We start from the raw sequence: 17,044 nt of genomic DNA, 5'->3' as shown, positions 1-17,044 counted from the left end.
TGTAACCCTAGTTACCTAAGGGAATGAGAGCTGCATCGAAAACGCTTTGGGAATGCCTCGCGTTGTTCACGCTCTGAATTATGTGTTAAATCTGGCCAATAGGCAGTCATGACGTCATTGGCGGGCGACATCGCGCAAACCAGGAAGCTACAAAATGGGATCGCAATGGGAGCGACATTAGCTTCTGAAAAAGAAGAAGGTAAGCGCTGCAGGGATGCAGGGAGTATGGCCCATTGACTCAGCTCTCGTTCCCTCAGGGAACTAGGGTTACATACGTAACCTATAGACATTCCCTTTCAGGAACTCGAGCTGCGTCAAAAACACTTTGGGAATGAGTGTCCAATCACGCCATACTGAACAGTCCCTGCTTAGTGTGTCTGAGCACAACCTGACCGTAGAGGCCGCCATTCCCCGCGTGGAATGAGCCTTATGCCGAAAGGAGTGGAAAGACCAGAGGACTCATAACACAGACAAATGGCATCCACAATCCATCTAATGAGTGTCTGCTTATTAGCCTTTCCCATGGGGGCCATTGCAGAAGAACAGCTGCTCCGACTTTCTCAACAGACTTGTTCTGTGGAGGTATGTGTCAAGTGCTCGTTCGATTTTGCTTTTCCTGGTTAGGGACTAGAAAAGGAAGAGGGCAGAATGCCTGCCTGGGACAGGTCGTGAGGGAGCCGCAGGCCCTCAAACTGTTCCTGCAAGAACTCCAGAACTGAACCAACTGGGCACCATGCTCACACCACATGGTGAACAGATGCCATTTAGTGGCATACAACCTCCTCGTCGAGGAAGCTCTGGAATAGAGAATGGTCTCTGCTACCTCAGTAGAAAGACCACCTGCTTCCATAACTCTGGGCGGGGGTGATCCAGGGTTTCCCCTGCCTATGAGAGGAGATCCCTCCTAGGCGGAATTTCCCAAGGAGGTCCCTCTAGGAGGGACAGCAGGTCCATAACCCACAGTCTGCCCAACCAACGAGGTGCCACCAGGAGGAATCCTGGCGGATTCTCTGCAGAACTCCCGGGAGCAGCACAATAGGGGAAAGGGCATACAGACGTAGCCTCAGCCATGTCTGCATCATGGTGTCCAGCCCCAATGGGGCTGGGTGAGAGAGTGAACCAGAGGGGACACTGCAAAGTCTCCTGAGACGCAAACAGATTCACCTGGGCTCTGTAATATCTTTGCCATCTCTCGGGGTGGAACCTCAATTTCCCTGACCTCAGCCCTTGCCTCGAAAGGGCATCTGCACACCAGTTCAACCGACCCGGGATGTAAACTGCTCTTAATGAGAGATGTTTTCCCAGGCCATGGACGGGCTGGGGCTGCGCCTGCCGAGCAGCCCTGTGAAAACGGCGGGGAAGTACTCCTGAACCTGTCGGCGATCGCCCTTACCTACAGAGTCACCTGAACAGGCCAGGTGGGGCCACCAGGGCATTCAGAAGGAAAGCCCTGTCCCTGTTCGGAATCTCCGCTTACAGGGTAAGCCACAGAAAACTTTCTGTGCGTACTAGAGCTGACATGGGCCGACCTACGGCCCGAGCCGTAACTTTGTGGCTTGGTTAGGTCGCAGCGCAGCATAACTCCTAAATTGTCAGCCCCAGAGCTGAATCCCTTGTCTATCTCTCATAACAGGTCAGCCTGGTATGCCTGCAACACACTCATCGTGTGGAGGCAAACCCCAGCCTGACCTACTAGAGCAGAAGTGTCTTTCGTAGGCAATACCGGAACCTTCAGCGATGCATCACCTGGGGAGAGATAGCTAGCTAGCTTCTCTTCAACCCTGGGCATCTTCCTATAGCTGCACTCCCTGAACCCTACTATATTCGCGTATAGCGAATAAGGGCAAAGCTCCCAGGACCTAGACACTTCTGTGTGTATGGTCGGGAAAGAACAGTAGGCTCCGGGGCGGAGGCTGTGGCGCGGGATGCAGGAAACCCTCATCCAGCTGTCTGGAAATGCGTTGCTTCCATTTCTCATCAGGCCAGGCTATCTCTAGCTTAGCGATGACCCGCGTCACTACCTCCAGGAGCTCCTCGAATAGCACAGGTTTTGAGGAGTCTGTAGGCTTGCTGGCATCCGACGAAGCGAGTGCTTTCCCCGGGGAACGGGAGCTCGGCCCAGCAGCCTGCGAGGCCCCCGCGACCTAAAGCGCCGCTTCGCCTCGGTGAGAGCGGGACCCTTGCCGCGAGAGAGCGCATAGCCACATGGCTAAAAATGCCAACAGTTGACTCCTTTAAAAGCCAAATAAGCATGCTCCTAAGCTAAGCAAACAACACATCGGCAGTCGGAATTCTGTTTGCATGTAAAACTCATGGCTGCACACAAAGCGCTTACCTGAACAGAAAAAGCTAATGCTGTTCCCATCGGTTCCATTTTGTAGCTTTGTGGTTTGTGCGATGTTGCCCGCCAATGGCGTCACGACTGCCTATTGGCCAGATTTTACAAATGATTCAGATCGTGAACAACCCGAGGCGTTCCCAAAGCATTTTTTGACGCAGCTCAAGTTCCTGAAAGGGAACCAAGTTTTCACTTTGTGCATCTGTTTTTTTCAAGTTTCTGGGTTTGTTGTTTCCACAATAAACCACTAGAGGGCAGCCTTTCGTTAACAATAAAAATGCTCTCATTCTGCGACATTTATAATTTTAGCTCCTTATATCACTATGATCCCAATCCCCACCTCTGCACTGTTCTCTTCATCATCCTATCTGCCATCATGTCAAGAGGATCTTTAATGCCCTCAAGCATCAAACAGCAGTGTCCCAAATTGAAGCGGTATCACAATTCTAATTAATTGACAGAACAAACCATTTATTAATAAGAAAATAATGGAAAAAATTTAAGAGGAGAATTGTGTGATACAACACACAACATCGAATTGTTTTATGCAATGTAGGCAGGAATATTTATATTAGTTAATATGGTTGTATTATATAGTAATTTATACAATCATGTGGAATTGGTTCTTCAATGGTTCTTTTGATAGAAAAGAGTCAATCTTTCCAAATTGGTGGACTTCTCTGTAAAGAGGAAACTCTGATACAGGGTAAAAGTTGCAAATAGCCTCTGCAAACTTTTAGATCACTATGTGGAACCTGTAAAAATCTTACCTGCAGGCATGTCTACACATACATAATGGTATAAATAAACTGTAGAATATCTCTCTCTCTCTCTCTCTCTCTCTCTCTCGCTCTCACTCTCTCGTTCTCTAACACACACACACACACACACACACACACACACACACACACACACACACACACACACACACACACACACACACACACACACACACACAAATATATTCATGGTAAATCTGTAATATCCTCTTTTGTATTCTACTTTCCTCCCACTTTCTGTTCTCTCCCTTTGTACAGGTTAATGATCTGCCTCTCCTGCTACATCTGCACTATAATGACGTGTGATCGGAGCAGCTGTTGTGCATGTTTATTTGTGTAGCCATCCTCTGGGTGAAGTCTTGATGACCATTTACCCCACACTAACACAGATGACATACTGGAGGGATTTTTGTTGCATTTATCAAATAGACACAAGGTTATATAAAGCCATTTGCAAATGCAAAGGGAGCAGATGGGATCTGCTGTTAATCCCATGCTGATCCAGGCCTGCATGTGGATGTGCTTGGAAAAGCAGCATCAGAACCCACCAGCCAGCTCAAACTCACTAACACTGTCTTTCCACCATCATCTTCCTCAGCTGTGTACTTTGTGAACCTGATTCTTAAACATGATACATCCTTTCAACCTCCGTACTCATTTTCTTGCAAAATGTTTATTTATTAAATTAGCTAAGATAATTGTTTAAAGTCAGTTAACAAGCATTTGTAATTCTTTTTTTTTTTTCAATTTGTTTACTGGACATATCTTTATATATTTATTTTTAAATGTTTATAATTGTAAACATTGTCAAAGAATACACAGTCATTTTCCTATTTATGTTCTTCTAAACAAAAGTATTTTACGTCATTTCTGCACATATTTTGAAACATATTTCATAACACACATTTGAAATAGAGGTGGTTTATGATATACATTGTTTGAAATAATCATAACTTTTTTTTTCTTTTTTTTTTTTTTTACAGATATTGTCTATTAGTTGAATAAGTCAAAACCAGTGCTGATTCATTCAGTGGCTCATTTTATTATTATTGATTATAACTTTAATTTACTGTACAATCATCTACCTTTTTTGTGCATACTGTATATGCTTTCATATTTTTATATACAATTCAGTTTTATTGAAACAGCATGTGAGAAGTTGGCCATCATAGTAATGACTGCTAAAAAAGCAACTTGGAGAAGTGCTCAAGGTGGTGTTCAAATCTAAGTGCACATCTGCTATTCAAAATCTGTAAACTAAGTATTCTTTTCGGACACTACACAACTGTCATTAGAACACATAGACATGTCAAATACACATCATCATGTATCATGATATGGTTGAAAAGGTTTATAGACAAACAAAGACAGTGGCACTGTGCAGGTCCTCAGTCACGTCGTGCCTTTAGGATTTTTCTGCTCCAGCCAGTGTTCTCCGATGATCTCTGCGCCCAGATACTTATGCTGACACCATTTTTAGAATCTGTAAGTATTCATATTGGTAACCTGGATTATAGATGGCACTAGAAAAGAAAAAAATATTTGACATACTGGTTTGTTATTAAAAATTATTAACACAATGCTGTGCAACTATAAGTAAGTATAGCTTGCACTGATATTCAACTCTGTTTCAGAGAATAATGCGTTAAAATATATAAATAATAGAAAAGAATTCATTGTTAATATTATTAATATATAATATTTTTTTAAATATATAAAAAAAAAACATTAAAAAACATTTGGTAAATTAGCAATAAGACATTTAATAAAGATGCATATGTGGAGGTAGGTGGGTGAGTGAGAAAAACTTTTAACTCCATTGTATGTGTCTCACATTATCAACGTTGTGAAAGATCAGGAGCCTATCCTAGAAATATTGGCTGCAAGACAGATCAATTTCCTGTATGGAACACCACTGCATTATAGATCAGCACCAATCATGCATTTTTTCACATCTTTGGGCAATTCTTAGTCAACAGTGCTATTACAGTCATGTTTTGGGAGGAAGCAGGAAACTGATGTTGACACAAGTAGAACAGGCAAAATCCAGGATTAAACTCAGGACATTGTATCTGTGAATCTCCAAACAATACAGGTTGTGTCCTAACATCAACCATACCTTTTGTTCCTTTACATTCTACATGATCAGTTCAATTTAAGTTGTTTATATTCAAGAGAAGCCGAAAGAAAGTTTATATTCAAGTGTGACCTTTCTTTGCTCTCTAAATGCTAGCTCTTGTATCTTGGGTTATCTGATTGTTATACCCCCTACCATCCCCCAAAACCATTTCCCCTATGCATTTGTTGACAACATTAAATGCTATTTGAGATATTATCCCAAATTCGTGCTCTGTAAAAAATGCCACATTATGACACATTACTGTACAAATTTTCTTTTTTTTTTTTACAAGCTTCAATAACTTGTATACACTCCGAGACCATTGGCAATCAGAGCTCCAGATGTGTACAAAGCAACCATTTCCAACATTAATGTGTGCTGTTGATTCAAACTGGAAGTGTGTCTTGATTGTGACAGGTACTGTTCTGCCTTCAGAATAATGCAAAAGGAATATTTTTCTTCTGCTTTAATGTTTATTATATACTGGCAGTATTGCTTTGCCATTTCTCCCTTTTGAGAGCCTAGTAAGTGGTACGTTTTGAGATAAGATTCCAATGTAATTTGTCAGCTTGTGAGCTATTTGTTTACCCACCATTGCCCTTTGACTCCACTGACCTACAGGATGTTGACCATATTTTTGGCACCATTGTCATTACAAAAATGCTTCAGTAAAAACCTACATTTACGAAACATTCAAATTTATTCAAATATAAGATGTTAGAGTGAAACTCTTCCATTTAATTTTTTTTTGTATTTAACAAAGAAAAAGCATTTAAATGTTATTGAAAGGTTCTACAGTATAACAATAATACAGTACATTGGCATTGATTGAAGTGTAGAGGTGTGAGCCAGCAAATAATTAATGTATAACAATTATATTTATAAACTGTTGTTTACGGTATAGAAGTCATCATACATGGCAAAATAGCATTTAAGTTTAAATAAAACACTATATGACCAAAGGTTTCTGGACATCTGACCATCAAAACTATAGATGGGCTTGCCCCTAACTGTTACTTCACACAACCTATTGATAACTGGATCTAAACCTGCTCCAGCATGACAATGCTCCTGTGTACAAAGATTAATAAGGACATGGTTTGCCACAGTTGTTGTGGAAAAAAACTCAACTGACCTGCAAACAAAGCTGCTGAACATTGGCTTCAAGTCAAATGTTCTCGGCTGACATCACTAACCAATGTTCACTTAAGCTTTTGTGGCTGAATGGTCACAAATCACTTTATAGTCTGTTTTTAACATCTACTGTAAAGCCTTCTGTGAATAGTGAAGGTTCTTAGAGGAGGAAAGAGGGGATTACCATCATATTAATGACTTTGAAATGTAATGTTTATTAAGCATAAAAGAGTACAATGGTCAGGTTCACATACTTTTAGCAATATACTGTATGTTGACCTTTTTAAATAAAAAAAAGTGTTTAAAACATCTGAAAATTATCCATGTGGCATTATAATAAATCATATTTAGGCCAAATGAATACATTTTTAAACTAAGCCTTGACAACTGCATTTAGTTTAAGATATTCAGTGCAATGTCCTTTTCAGAAATCTGGTGAAACAGCATGAAACAGAATGCAGTAGCTAACCCTAGTTTAATTATTTCCATGTTGCTTTATGATTAAAAATTACCCAAATCCTGGAGCATATGTCTTGTCCCAGCTGGCACATCAAAATAACAATTGTGATAATCATTCATTCATTCTTTCATTGTTTTTTTTTTTTATATATATATATTTTCATTCATTTATCCATTCACTATGTGAGACAGAAGAAAGGGAGGTGCCCTAGAGAACCATGTTTTGTATATTACACGAGGCTGACAATTTTAAGTGTCGCAACTGCATCATTTACAATATAAAGTTTTCAAAAGTTCATGTGAAAATGATTAGATTAGTATTTAAAGACAATGATAACGTTTGTGACCAAAACTTTATGAACCTTTGTAAAAAGCACACAAATCCCTATAATATTTAAAGCATCATGCTCAAAAATTGCTTGCAAAAAAAAAAGTTATGAAAAAGAAATTGGATCACAAGTAGGAAATATTGTAGTTACACAGAAAATGTAAAAGCATAACTGGGATATGTGTGTGTGTGTGTGTGTGTGTGTGTGTGTGTGTGTGTGTGTGTGAGAGAGAGAGAGAGAGAGAGAGAGAGAAAGAGAGAGAGAGAGAGAGGGGGAGAACAGTGCTGAGAGCTGACGCAACAGTGATGTGATGCAGCTAGAGATAATCTGTCTGCTTCTAATGGCTCTTCCAGGATAATGGCAAGCAAATGCTGTCACAAATCAAATATAATCCATTTTTATTAAGAACACATCTAATGTGTTCTCTGAAAACAGCCACGCGATAACAAGAAACTGAGGCGTGAAAATGAATTTTCATGGATGGTGGATACTAGAAAATAACCCTGGGTTACTGCTTTAGAGCTTAAAAAGTTATGTGCTCTATACTCATTTTGATTTCATGTCAGGTTTGTTTGCAGTTTAAAGATTGAAATTAAACTTTTAATGCCTTACCTGTTAAAGCTTGGCATTGGAGGAATTACTGCCCAGTTAAAAAAAAAAAAAAAACAGAAAAGGAAAAAAAAGTTTTCCTATTTGAGTAACCTGCAGGCAATTATACCAGAGTGCTCCTCTTCTCACGGGTATCAGGGGTGGGTGGCACATAGCTGTTGACACTCGTACTGTTGTGCTCGTTATACTGGGCAGATGGTGGAGAGTTTGCCACAGCCTGAACCGGAGGTTGCTGCTGCTGTGGGGCAAGAGGCTCCGGATCATACTCCTTAGTGGGGTCTTTGCCTCGGCAGTCATAGAGGACACAGGAGATGAGGAAGACCAGGAGCAGGATCACGTAGCTGGCAATGAGAATAATGAGGTTTAAAGTGACTGGGTCAATCTCCAGGTAGAACTCCATAAACCCCATGGCAAAGCTTCATTCCTCACGCTGGGCTCTGAGAAAAATGTAGGCACCGTGAACCATTGTCTTGCGTCTTTGCTGAAATGTCCCAGAGTGCACCAGCAGGGCCATCCGCAAAGGACAGAGTGCATATAGAGCTTTGCAGAGACAAGATTTTAATCCTCCATGCTACTCCTCCATCCTCCAACAGTGAATTCACAAATAGTGATTAAATCCTAATCCATTTAATGACTTTAGCTATCATCTTAATTGTATCAACTGCATGCTGCTGGAGGAAATTTTGAGAAATCACAGACAAATAGAGATAGCATTTTTATTAAAAGCATTATTTTGATTTAATCAACAATGATTTTGAGGCAAGATAACAATGATGCTCACTGAAAAATTGACATTTTGGACCCAGTTTTTTACATGTTAACTGTACTCAATTTTGTTGCCAGCCATTTTGCCAATAATCTTTTATTATTATTTAATTATTATATAATTATTATTAATTAAAATAGTTATTTTTAGAGTAAAGTAAATCTATACTGCTACACAATCTTTATAATGACTACTGTAAAATATATCCAAGTTTAATTTCTATAGTATTGTCCTTATATACTTCCCGTGGGCTCACCACCTGCAGGAGGGACCGTAAGGGACGGTGCTGTGAGGATTGGGCAGCAGTCGAAGGCAGGGGCCTGCTTAGACTGCTGCCCCCGCGACCTGAATTACGGATAAGCGGGAGAAAATGAATGAATGAATGTCCTTATATATATATATATATATATATATATATATATATATATATATATATATATATATATATATATATATATATATATAGTAAGAAAAATAAGTATTTGAACACTCTGCTATTTTGCAAGTTCTCCCACTTAGAAATCATGGAGGGGTCTGAAATTGTCATCGTAGCTGCATGTCCACTGTGAGAGACATAATCCAAAAAAAAATCCAGAAATCACAATATATGATTTTTAAACTATTTATTTGTATGATACAGCTGCAAATAAGTATTTGAACACCTGTCTATCAGCTAGAATTCTGACCCTCAAACACCTGTTAGTCTGCCTTTAAAATCTCCACCTCCACTACATTTATTATCCTAAATTAGATGCACCTGTTTGAGGTCGTTAGCTGCATAAAGACACCTGTCCACCCCATACAATCAGTAAGAATCCAACTACTAACATGGCCAAGACCAAAGAGCTGTCCAAAGACACTAGAGACAAAATTGTACACCTCCACAAGGCTGGAAAGGCCTATGTGGAAATTGGCAAGCAGCTCTGAATGAGAGTCGCCAGTCAGAATGAAAGTCGCGAGCATGCGAGGTCGCGAGCGCTGAGGCCGCGAGCTCCGAGGTTCCACTGTATATATATATATATATATATATATATATATATATATATATATATATATATATATATATATATATATATATATATAGATAGATAGATAGATAGATAGATATATATAGTGGGGTCTCAAACTCTCCACTAGAGTGCACTGGCTTGCTGACTGTCTATTTTTTTCGACATATCTGAGTTTCCAGTGCAGTGCAGCGATGGCAAGCAGCAGCAATTTAAGAGATTGCTGAAAAGCAGCACCAGTCCCAGGATGGAGATGACGGAACCAAGGGAGTTGAAGCTGTAACTGAAATGTCAATCGTCAGGAGCACTGAATGGTTGAGTGCAGTGATAACATGATTCCTCTGTTCCTCCAGTGGCTCAGCACTCATGTTTTTGACTGTAGAATCACAGATATTCAGAACACTGTGATTTAGCTTCAAGCTTTGCTAAGTGGCCCATTTACTTTTCTCCATCATATCATCTGAAAAAGAAAAGGAAATTTGTACAAAGTTGGAAGTTTTGAGTTTTGCTTTAACTAATCCATTATTAAGGTATAACATGAAATAATATTGTATTAGCAGTAATTAGCAACCCTATAGTTCATTAATTTTCAACATATTTGAATATTTAAATTACATCATTACTGCAAAAATGGAGCCTATCTGCAAGCTTACATAAACCAAGTAAGAGTGCAGTTAATGCATTTACTATTCTACAGTAAAAGCTTTCAGTTTTGTCAGAAGTAATCCCACTGTTTAACTTACCATGTCTTTTGTGGAGGGGTATTTGTCTGATGTCTATCTTCAGTCTGAAATAAGGAATTAGTAAAACAAGAGGGAGTTCCTGTCTCCTCACCCTATCACAGGACATATTAACCCTTACCATGCTTAACTTGTATTTCAGTTAGAAAACACAATATTTAGTATTATCATATATATATATATATATATATATATATATATATATATATATATATATATATATATATATATATATATATGTGTGTGTGTGTGTGTGTGTGTGTGTGTGTGTGTGTGTGTGTGTGTGTGTGTGTTTTAAACACACATCAGGATAATACTACAGCCTTCTAAGTTCTTAGTGCACCAAACCTTACATATTGCAAGAAACAAAAAAGTCAAACAATCACACAAACATGAACCCAATTAATATAATATATATTATATCCAGCTTATAGTACACCTGGTCAGCAAACAGAAAACCAATATTTACTCTTCAGTAACTGCTTTACATGGGTCAAGGATGTGGTGGATCTGGAGCTCATCCAAGGAACACTCTGTGTAAGGTGGGAAAATTGACTGGATGGGATGACAGATCACCAGCCACGATTGTTTTAAAGAAATTTATTTCATAATTTGAGGCTGAAGTACAGGTTCCTAATTCAGATCTCATCTGAAATGTTTAACATGTATCTCTTTCAGAAAGTCGGTATAATGCATATGCTATAACAGCATTTTACTGAACTTTCAAAAAATATTTGATCCTTTTACTGTTACTGAATCAGACAGGGAGAGTGGGGTCAGAGAAAACAACCATTCATGGTCCATGAAAGGCGAACAGGGTGCCACATCATCCCAGAAAGCAAAACAATTAATTGGGCCACAGCTGCAAGGGCAAACAGTGTCCTGGACATGCTGCCATGATGTGGATTACTGACAGATGTCCTTTACCATCTATATTCTTTCATCCTCTCCAAACTCCGGTTGCTCATAATCTGATTCTAAATCTACATCTGTGTAATCTCCATACACAAAATGCAAGTGGCTCTTTCCTCCAACTTCCTGACTGCACAGAGACATACTACACAGGAAAAGAACATATTGTGTCCTAATTCTTTTTAAAGAACATGTGAACATCTCAGTAACACTCAATTAATATTTGTATGCATTTTAGGTTCTAGTCAGCATGCCAGATTGAATCTTTATTTGTATACACACAGAGTAAAAATACACATATATTTTTGTTCTGTAAAATACAGATTAAATTTGTCTTTGAGGCCTGTTCAGGTACTTTCAATGAGTTTAACATGACAACATGCAAAACATACACCATACAAAAGACTCATCCTTCAGGGAACCAATATAGTTTCTATGTAAACTTGTGAAAATTTTTTGCATAGCATAATAAAAGAAACAAACAAAAAAACTGTACAATGTACAGAACATTTTGACTAACCCACAGCTAGGTTTTCCAGCTGAAATATCCAGCTCTGCCTGACAAGTTAACAGCACCTGGCAACACAGGCCAAGCTGGTAAAAGCTGCTTCTAAATTACTGCTGCTAATGGTGTATTAAAAATCTGCCCTGCTGAAAAAAAAGCAACAATAAAACCGTTAAACAAATTCTAATAGTTTCCACTACAAATACCATTACAAACCACCAGCTATTGCCAAATGGTTGCCATTATGTAATGTGTTTGCAACATCTCTAATGAAAAAAACTATTGTAGAAACTGCGGAATCTGCATGCTTACTGATGTCCTAATGGTGTTAAGTGAATGTGTGATCTACAGTTGCCATAGTTGTTCTTATTATTCACTAGACATAACATGAAATAGAACAACAAAGTAGAGAGCTACAGGTACAGATTAATTCTAATAAAACCGATGTTATATCATTTGTAACGATCAAAATCGTTTCAAACTGCATAAATCAAATACGGACTTGTATATATTTTTTTCTAGATGTTTAATCAATCAGTAGGCCTAAGGAATACGCCAAAAAAGTCTGATTTGAAAATGTTATGCAACTGATTTATGTTTTATAAGTATTATTATCTTTTAGTGTGTGATTAGAACAGTTCAAATCCAGTAGTTTCTATAACATTATGAACTCTTTAAAATGTTATTCCCTTTATAATGCACTTAAACATATTATAGCTACTTATTATAGCTTAATATAATCTTTTGTTGGGGGGGGATTCATCCAGATGCCCTACACTGCATCACGCAGTGCAGCTGAGGATGGTTCCACAGCCCAAAAATCCATGAAGTTCCCTTTTGAGTCTGGTTCCTCTCAAGGTTTCTTTCTCATATCATCTCTGGGAGTTTTTCCTTGTCACCGTCACCACTGGCTTCCTAGGGAAGAACTTAAGTGTTAAACTTATACGTAACATATAAATTCATATTTTATAACCTATTTATCTCCGTAAAGCTGCTTTGGGACAATGTCCAGTGTTAAAATCGCTATACAAATAAAACTAACTTGACTTGATAGCCATCTCTGCCAGACTGACTCTGCCATGTCGAGATATAAGTTGGTTATTACATTTCATGCCCACTTCTGCTTCACCATAGTGCAGCTTTATCAATGTGGGATTCTATCCAAGCTCCGAAGAGAGCCAGTTGAAGCAGTCATTCGAGTCTCTGCTCATAAGCGATGAATCCTGGGGATGAAGATGCACTGTTTATCTAAACTCCACAGCCTAATTACTGCAGCTTCGCAATTTTCCCTTTGCAACTACACAAATATTTCCTGTCCAAAGCTGTCTTCCCTCCGGCGTCTGTTCTTTCTGAAGCTCGGACTCTGATTCTCTCACTCCTTCTCTCTCTCTCTCTCTTTTTCTCTGCAACGTCTAAACGAAATCGACATTTCAAAATAGCTCATCGAAAAAAAAAGAAACATTAAAACTTTGTCAGAGAGCCGAGTGCGGAATATGAGACGCTACTCTAGACATGGAAAGTTTTCTTTTTGCTGCAAAGAATAAGTGCCAGATGACAGAGGGATCAGAGATTGGGTCACTTCCTGATGCCGAACAGGGACCCTACATGGTGAGTTTAGTCCAAAACTTTGTCCTTTTTTTATTTTATTTTTTATTTTACTTAACCTTTTATATATATATATATATATATATATATATATATATATATATATATATATATATATATACACACACACACTTTTCTTTGCTTGCCTTGTGAATGATGAGCAGTTCACGGGAAGCTCAGTTTTGAACAGACTTACGGGAACTGAATGCAGATGTTTGGAGTTGGATTTGGAGTTGGAGGGGAAAGAAAAAAAGTCTACAGAGCAGATCTAGAGAACAAAGGAGGTAGCCGAGTTAGCTTCATGAAGGAAGAACGCTATGAGAAGGAGTTATGGAGGTTTAGTGCGACCGCTGATGTGGACAGAAGAGTAAACAAATCCAAGGTTAGGGTGGCAGTGGGGCGCTTTTTGTTCAAAATAAATAAATAAAATAGGAAGAATCATGAAGCTAATGTTGAGGGACGAACGAGTTTAAGATGGATGAATGAGGAGCATGGATATGGTAACATCAGCGAGAGGGAGAAGTGTGTGTGTGTGTGTGTGTGTGTGTGTGTGAGAGAGAGAGAGAGAGAGAGAGAGGGAGAGATAATGAATGAATATTACTCCTCTTCCTCTGCTGGGAATGTTAGGAAGCTGTTATGTGTTGTGTTTGTGTGTGTGTGTGTGTGTGTGTGTGTGTGTGTCTTTTCCTTACCATTCTTCTTCTTCTTCTTCTTCTTCTTTCGGCTGCTCCCATTAGGGGTCGCCACAGCGGATCATCCGTCTCCATACCACCCTGTCCTCTATATCTGCCTCTTTTACACCAACTACCTGCATGTCTTCCCTCACCACATCCATGAACCTCCTCCTTGGCCTTCCTCTTTTCCTCCTACCTGGTGGCTCCATCTTCAGCATTTTTCTACCAATATAATTCATGTCCCTTCTCTGCACATGTCCAAACCATCTCAATCTCGCCTCCCTCACCTTGTCACCACAACATCCTACATGTGCTGTCCCTCTAATAAACTCATTTCTAATCTTGTCCATCCTCGTCACTCCCAACGAAAACCTCAACATCTTCAGCTCTGCTACCTCCAGCTCTACCTCCTGTCTTTTACTCAATGCCACTGTCTCTAATCCATACAACATCGCAGGTCTCACCACAGTCCTATAAACTTTCCCTTTCATTCTTGCAGATACTCTTCTATCACAAATCACTCCTGTCACTCTTCTCCACCCACTCCACCCTGCCTGCACTCTTTTCTTTACTTCCCTAACACACTCTCCATTACTTTGCACTGTTGACCCCAGGTACCTGAACTCCTCCACCTTCTTCACCTCTTCACCCTGCAACCGCATCACTCCACTGCCCTCCCTCTCATTCACACACATGTACTCTGTCTTACTCCTACTGACTTTCATTCCCCTTCTCTCCAGCGCATATCTCCACCTCTCCAGGCTCTTCTCAACCTGCTCTCTACTCTCACCACAAATCACAATATCATCTGCAAACATCATAGTCCAGGGAGACTCCTGTCTGACCTCGTCCGTCAACCTGTCCATCACCACTGCAAACAGGAAAGGGCTCAGGGCCGATCCTTGATGTAGTCCAACCTTCACCCGAACCAGTCTGTCGTACCTACTGCACACTTTACTGCCGTCACACTGTCCTCATACATGTCCTGCACCACCCTCAAATACTTCTCTGACACACCTGACTTCCTCATACAATACCACAACTCCTCTCTCGGCACCCTGTCGTACGCTTTCTCTAAATCCACAAATACACAATGCAGCTCCTTCTGTCCTTCTCTATACTTCTCCATCAACATCCTCAAAGCAAATAAGGCATCTGTGGTGCTCTTCCTCGGCATGAAACCATACTGTTGCTCACAGATGGTCACCTCTTCTCTCAGCCTGGCTTCCACTACTCTTTCCCATAACTTCATGGTGTGACTGATCAACTTAATTCCCCTGTAGTTACTGCAGGTCTGCACATCTCCCTTATGCTTAAAGATCGGAACCAGCACACTCCTTCTCCATTCCTCAGGCATCCTCTCCCCTTCCAGAATCCTGTTAAACAATCTGGTTAAAAACTCCACTGCCATCTCTCCTAAACATCTCCACGCTTCTACCGGTATGTCATCTGGTCCAACCGACTTTCCATTCTTCATCCTCTTAATCGCTGCTCTCACTTCCTCCTTACTAATCCTATCTACATCCTGCTTCACCAACTCCACATCCTCCAACCTTCTCTCTCTCTGATTTTCCTCATTCATCAGCTGCTCAATCGGTATAAATCCTTTTCTCCTTCCTTAGTGTCCAACCTCTTATACAGTTCCTCATATGCCTTTTCCTTGGCTTTCGCCACATCCCTTTTAACCTGCTGCCGCATCTCCTTGTACTCCTGCCTACTTTTCTCATCACTCTGTCGATCCCACTTCTGTTTTGCCAATCTCTTTCCCCTAATGCTCTCCTGCACTTCCTCATTCCACCACCACGTCTCCTTGTCTTGCTTTCTATTTCCAGATGTCACACCAAGTACTTTTCTAGCTGCCTCCCTCATCACTCCTGCAGTAGTTGCCCAATCATCCGGCACCTCTTCACCACCACCGAGCCCCTGTCTGACCTCTTCCCTGAACCTCACACTACACTCTTCCTCCTTCAGTTTCCACCATCTTATTCTTCTTTCAAACCTTACTTTCCTCCTCTTCTTCTTCGCCTCCAAAACCATCCTACAGACCACCATTCGATGCTGTCTAGCTACACTGTCCCCTGCCAACACCTTACAGTCTCCAATCTCCTTCAGGTTGCATCTCCTACACAGAAGATAATCCACCTGTGTGCACCTTCCTCCACTCTTATACGTCACCCTATGATCCTCCTTCTTCTTAAAATACGTGTTCACCACTGCCATTTCCATCCTTTTAGCAAAATCTACCACCATCTGCCCTTCCACATTCCTCTCCTTAAAACCATACCTACCCATCACCTCCTCATCACCTCTGTTCCCTTCACCTACATGCCCATTAAAGTCTGCCCCAATCACCAATCGTTCTTTCCTAGGTACACCATCTACCACTTCATCTAATTCACTCCAGAATCTTTCCTTGTCCTCCATCTCACAGCCAACTTGTGGAGCATAGGCACTGATGACATTTATCATCATCCCTTCAACCTCCACCTTCACGATCATCACCCTATCAGAAACTCTCTTCACCTCCACTACACTCTTACTGTACTCTTCCTTCAGAATCACCCCTACACCATTTCTCTTCCCATCCACACCATGATAAAACAGTTTAAACCCACCTCCAATGTTCCTGGCCTTACTCCCTTTCCACTTGGTCTCCTGAACACACAACACATCTACCTTTCTCCTCTCCATCATATCAGCTATCTCTCTCCCCTTACCCGTCATAGTACCAACATTTAAAGTACCAACCCGAACCTCTACTCTCCTACACTGCTCCTTTTCCTGCCGTCTCTGTAAACGCCTTCCTCCTCTCCTTCTCCTCCTTCGGCCAACAGTAGCCCAATTTCCACCGGTACCCTGTCGGCTAACGATACCTGTGGCGGTCGTTGTTAACCCGGGCCTCGACCGATCCGGTATGAAATTCTCATTTGTGATCCGCATATTTGATTTGGCACATGTTTTACGCTGGATGCCCTTCCTAACGCAACCCTCCCCATTTACCCGGGCTTGGGACCGGCACTAAGAGTACACTGGCTTGTGCCCCCCTAATGGCTGGGTTATGTCTTTTC

The 17,044-nt window shown here is 40.6% G+C and overlaps 2 protein-coding genes across 6 annotated transcripts in view; one reads left to right on the top strand and one right to left on the bottom strand.

The window, feature by feature from the left end:
• Positions 1 to 4,253: 4,253 nt before the first annotated feature.
• Positions 4,254 to 8,467, bottom strand: smim36 (small integral membrane protein 36). The gene is made up of 2 exons (XM_083555783.1): positions 7,771 to 8,467; positions 4,254 to 4,640 (listed from the first exon to the last, which is right to left on the bottom strand). The coding sequence occupies exon 1, from the start codon at positions 8,174 to 8,176 to the stop codon at positions 7,871 to 7,873; it is 306 nt and encodes a 101-aa protein (XP_083411909.1). The 5' UTR covers positions 8,177 to 8,467; the 3' UTR covers positions 4,254 to 4,640; positions 7,771 to 7,870.
• A 4,027-nt stretch (positions 8,468 to 12,494) lies between these two features.
• Positions 12,495 to 17,044, top strand: part of ankfn1a (ankyrin repeat and fibronectin type III domain containing 1a) — a 75,680-nt gene continuing 71,130 nt past the window's right edge. For 3 of the 5 annotated variants that reach the window (XM_083556121.1, XM_083556120.1, XM_083556122.1), the window contains exon 1: positions 12,495 to 13,305. In XM_083556121.1, coding sequence (XP_083412247.1) covers positions 13,210 to 13,305 — 96 coding nt within the window. In that variant the 5' untranslated portion in view covers positions 12,495 to 13,209. Of the gene's footprint in view, positions 13,306 to 13,536; positions 13,825 to 17,044 lie in introns of those variants that run through there. The other 2 variants (XM_083556124.1, XM_083556123.1) reach the window with 2 other exon arrangements.

This window comes from Silurus aristotelis (genome assembly GCF_946808225.1).
Source record: "Silurus aristotelis genome assembly, chromosome: 12".
Taxonomy (NCBI): domain Eukaryota; kingdom Metazoa; phylum Chordata; class Actinopteri; order Siluriformes; family Siluridae; genus Silurus; species Silurus aristotelis.
This window is presented reverse-complemented; position numbering and strand designations above follow the sequence as displayed.

What these genes read in the sequence shown, in the direction of transcription:
- smim36 (XM_083555783.1), bottom strand. Translation starts at nt 8,176, where the DNA reads ATGGGGTTTATGGAGTTCTACCTGGAGATTGACCCAGTCACTTTAAAC.